This window comes from Gekko japonicus, unplaced genomic scaffold (assembly GCF_001447785.1).
Source record: "Gekko japonicus isolate JY-2015 unplaced genomic scaffold, Gekko_japonicus_V1.1 scaffold4610, whole genome shotgun sequence".
NCBI classification, from domain to species: domain Eukaryota; kingdom Metazoa; phylum Chordata; class Lepidosauria; order Squamata; family Gekkonidae; genus Gekko; species Gekko japonicus.
Window position 1 is genome coordinate 77328 of NW_015175511.1, and position 4494 is coordinate 81821.

General features: G+C 53.3%; 1 protein-coding gene across 1 annotated transcript in view; it reads right to left on the minus strand.

Annotated features, from left to right (window-relative positions):
- The window catches only part of LOC107122874 (calpain-15-like), a gene marked incomplete at its 5' end in the record, with an annotated part of 9049 nt that extends 4744 nt beyond the window's left edge, over positions 1 to 4305 (minus strand). The window contains 3 exons of the mRNA XM_015426014.1: positions 1728 to 1897; positions 2012 to 2241; positions 4144 to 4305. Of these exons, the coding sequence (XP_015281500.1) occupies positions 1728 to 1897; positions 2012 to 2241; positions 4144 to 4305 (562 nt within the window). The remainder of the gene's footprint in view (positions 1 to 1727; positions 1898 to 2011; positions 2242 to 4143) is intronic.
- Positions 4306 to 4494: the final 189 nt, after the last annotated feature.

Consider the following 4494-nt stretch of genomic DNA (forward strand, 5'->3'; position numbering starts at 1 on the left):
CCCCCCCGGTTTCAACTCCTTCGTCGCGCTTCTGAATTGCTGAGGTGTGCTGTTTAAAATGTCCATCGTGTTTCCTACAATGCCACTTTTCCTCCCACCCTTTTCCTCCGTGCGATCTTCCTTGGACTTTTTTTTAACGTTCTAAGCAGGGGTCATTTCGTAGAAAAAGAGGTGCAGGAGCTCATTAGCATAACTTATTTGCATATGCCACACCCCCTGACATCACTGGAAGTGTGTCAGAAGGCAACACCCACCACTCAGGCTCCACTGGACTCTTTTGGATTGCTAGCTATCGGGGGGGGGGATCTGTCCTCACAGAGGAGGGAGAGCTTGTACCTGAAGGCAGGCCGGGAGGGGGGGGCTCTGCAACTTACCTGGCTGCTTCTTGCTCCTCATGGCCCAACTGAGGGCTGCTGGGAGCAGGGGGTGGGGCTTATTGCATGTGCCTGCCCCCTGGGCTCCTTACTGCCGGAGCTCCGCTCCTGAGCGCTCCTGCAGGAAATGACCAATGATTCTACGGTGAGCACATTTCAATGGTGCTGCTATAGTCCTATAGTGGCACCATTGAGATGCGCTCACCTTAGAATATTTTTTTTTTAAGTCCAAGGAAGATCGCATGGAGAAAAAGCAGCAGCACTGTTTGAAATGACCATAGCACTTCAGATACGCCTCCTTAACGGAAGGAAATTTGCTGTATGAAACTCTCGTCCCTGAATCATTTTACTCGAAATCGGGACAACAACGAATAGCATCCAGTTTGGAATGGTAATGTGAAAACAGACAATCCGTTTCTATGGAGGAGCGATATATGGAGCAGGTCTTTTTGGTTTTGTATGAAGCTACAGACCTGAACCGGTTTAATACTCGTTTCCTCTCCCCAGGGAGACTCATGGGTAAGGATCACTAATGGAGAGTTCTCTGGTCCTTTATAGAATCATAGAATGTTAGAGTTGGAAGGGACCTTGCAGGTCATCTAGTCCAACCCCCTGCACTCTGCAGGAGCATAGTCAAAAGATAGCCCTACAACATACCCGAAAGATGGCCGTCCAGCCTCCGCTTGGAAACGTCCAGCGAAGGAGTACCCACCCCCTCCCGAGGCAGACTGTTCCACTGCTCAACCACTCTTACCGTTAGGAAGTTCCTCCTGATATTTAGCCGGTAACGACCCCCTTGTAATTTCCACCCATTAGATCTAGTCTTGCAATCCGGAGCAAGAGAGAATAGATCTGCTCCATCTTCTACATGACGGCCCTTCAGATACTTGAAGACTGCAATCCTGTCCCCTCTAAGCCTTCTCTTTCCCAGGCTAAAGAGACCCAACTCTTTCAGCCTTTCCTCATAAGACTTGGATTCCAGCCCTCTCGCCATCCCGGTTGCCCTCTTTACCGATTCCCAGGATTATTTGGGAGGAAAGGGTGACATGAGAAACTGTTTCTAAGTTTGGAGTGCTTTGACCTGGATGGGCCAGCCTAGCCCAAGCTCATCCGCTCTTGGAAGCTAAGCGGGGACTTGGTTCATCCTTCGCCTTGAAAATCCTACGGGGCTGCCGTACAGCAAGACAGACTCGTTTACAGGAAAAATTCAGCACAGAGAAGCAGAAAACGGCGCAAGGATAAAGGGATCGATTTGGGTAACCGGGGGGAGGGGGGAGTTTCCAAGAACAACCTTCCCATGAAGAAGAGGCCTGGGCCTCGAGGCACCAAGCCCCGGGAGGGCTCCGCACCCACCTCGTGCCGCTCGCCCTTGTTCTCTGTCAGGAGGATGATGGCGTCAGCCAACGTGGTCGACTGGGCCTCGATCTGCTCCACCATCACCAAGCGGGAGCTGTAGATGGCCAGGATGTAGCTGGAGAGGTCGGCGGCCGCGGGGCACCCGTTGCCGGCAGTGGGACTGGACACTGGTTTTTTTGGGGGGGAGAAACAGACGGATTTGAGTGGCAAGCTGCCAAAGGCCCCTTCCTCCTCCCCCCCCCCAAATCTCTGCCAGTCGTCCCCTCTTCAGATTCGGCTACCTTGGCCGACGGAGGTGCCCGAGACAGGGGTGTTCCAGTGGTTGAAAGCGCAGCACACCACGGCGTACTCGCCCGGCTCCAGCATCACGTCGCAGTTGACGAACTTCTTGACGGCGCGCTTGCTGTGCGCCATCAGGCGGCCGAGGCTCAGCTTGTTGCCATTGGTGAAGGTGGCCCGGAAGACCATGATGCACAGGTCCAGCAGGTGGCTGTCCACAGAGTCGGAGCGCCTGCCAGGGGTGGGGAGAAAGAGGACAAGTGGGGTCAAAGTGCACCGGGGGGGGATCACACAGTTTCGGCCTGCTCTTCTCTTAGGGTAACTGTGGAACTGACGAGGCATTGCGGCACTGCCCCAGAGCATTCTGGGGATTTAGCTGACGGTCCTTTATGGAAAGGCTCTCGGTGAAACCGACATTTCTTTTTCTTCCAAAGCCAAAATGAGACAGTAAACGCAGAACACAAATAAGGCAATGGCTTAACGTGGTGGAGCGCTGATTCAATGGAAAATAACCCCCTGCGTAATCGTTTTTAAAAAAGAAACAACCTGAAAGTCATAACATTAATAAAAACTGGGTCAAATCCTCCTTATGACATGAATGATAATGCTGTAGGTGAGCCAGCGTCCTTGCTGTATTTGACTGAGCTTGCCGAAATTCTTAATCTCTTGTACCATCCTGATTTCTGACTAAGGGGTGCAGTTATCCTTTTTCTTCCGTTTGTAATGGAGAATACTATTAAACATTTAAAATAGTTGTTTTTTTAAAAAGATCTACTATTTAGAGGAGCTGCAGTGGCTCGAGTGGTGAAGACACTGAACTGCAGGCTGCGGAAGACCGGTAGTTTAGCAGTTGGAGACCCGAGTGTGCCGCATGACGGAGTGAGCGCCCACCTCTGGCCCCAGCTCCTGCCAACCTAGCCATTCGAAAGCAAGACATTGCAAGTAGATAAATAGGTACCACTTCGGTGGGAAGGGAACAGCTTTCCGTGCGCCTTGGCGTTTAGTCATGCCGGCCACATGACCACGGAAACGTCTTTGGACAGCGCTGGCTCTTTGGCTTTGAAATGGAGATGAGCACTGCAACCCTAGAGTCGGATTCGACTGGCTTTCGAGCAAGGGAGCCTTTACCTTTTTACTATTTAAAAGACTTGGGGAATTTAAAACGTGGTCTTCACAGGTACAGGAAGGATAGCGTGGCTGGCACTTCACAAAGATGTTTGGAAGGGTCAGCCTAGGAAGGGTGCTGCGCAAATGGGAGTGCCTCCACCGAGAAGACTCTGCTGCTTGTCAGTACAAGATAAAACGAGGAAGGGAAAGCCGGGTCTGCTGCTGTACGTTCCTTGGAGGAAAGGGGGTGGAGGTCTACAAACATTCTAGACTGGGGGGCCCCACACTTTTTGAGCACAACTGGAATTTTTAGAGGGGAAGTGGAATTTTTAGACAGGAAGTGGAGCCAAACCCCAAATGGCTTTGGCAGGAGGCGGAGCCAAATGGAATTCCTGCCCCCTCACACCTCCTGGGAAGAAGGAAAGCCCAAAGCAGGAACGGAACCACACACTGAATGGGGTCTGCTTAACAGCCCTCCTGATACTCTAGTGGGAAACCCTCTCGTTTCAATGAGGGCAGCCAGAAATAAGCCCTGTCTTATAATGGCTCTGCCTGGTGCGAAGGAGCGCCGCGTTGGGGACCCCTGTTCTAGACAGACTGCCTACCGGTGAAGGTAAATGTGGGACTGGGGGTGGTGGTGGCCACACCTGTAACATGGCGCATAAGAGCCCCCCAAGGCAGGCTTGTAGCCAGGATGTTGTGGCTGGTGGGGCAAATTCTTTTCTGGTGGGGCTGCCGTTAGATGCCATAATGAAGGGAGGGTGGCCCGTGTCCATGTCTCTGCCCCCCTGCAAGATTTAGAGGGCCCTTCAGCCGATCAGCGGGGAGCAAGCGAGGGAGGGGAGGGAGAGGGGCCTGCGTCAACCCCAACACACACACACACACCGTTTCTTCTCAAAGGCATTTAAAGGGTCCATTTCGATGTTTTTGGGAAGAAGCCCGAGGGGCTTTAAGAAGCCGGGAGCCCTTTAAGGAAGGGGGCAGAGCCCCACCGCAGCCCCACAGGTACGCTCTCTCGCTGCCTTACCGACTGCCTTCCTGGAAGAGGGCGAACTCCAAGGCCGCACGCTCCAGCACGGTCAGTGAGGTGACGGTGACAGGCCCGCTTGCCTTGGTGGGGAAGACGCCCTGGACGCGTACCTCGTGCCAGTCCGAGTGGAGCTTGCAGATGTCCACCGAGTCAAAGTACCTGGCAAGGAAAGACAGACGGCCGTCAGCCCCCACGGATGCCGCCCAGGTCAGGTTAAAATCCCCCCCCCAAAGTTGCCCTGCTCTCAGACATGCCTTGACCCACCCCCTCTTCAGCTCTGTGAGCTTCCTCCCTTCATCAGCTTCCTCCCTTTCTCACCGAGACTCAGGGCAGCAGCTCAATCAGACC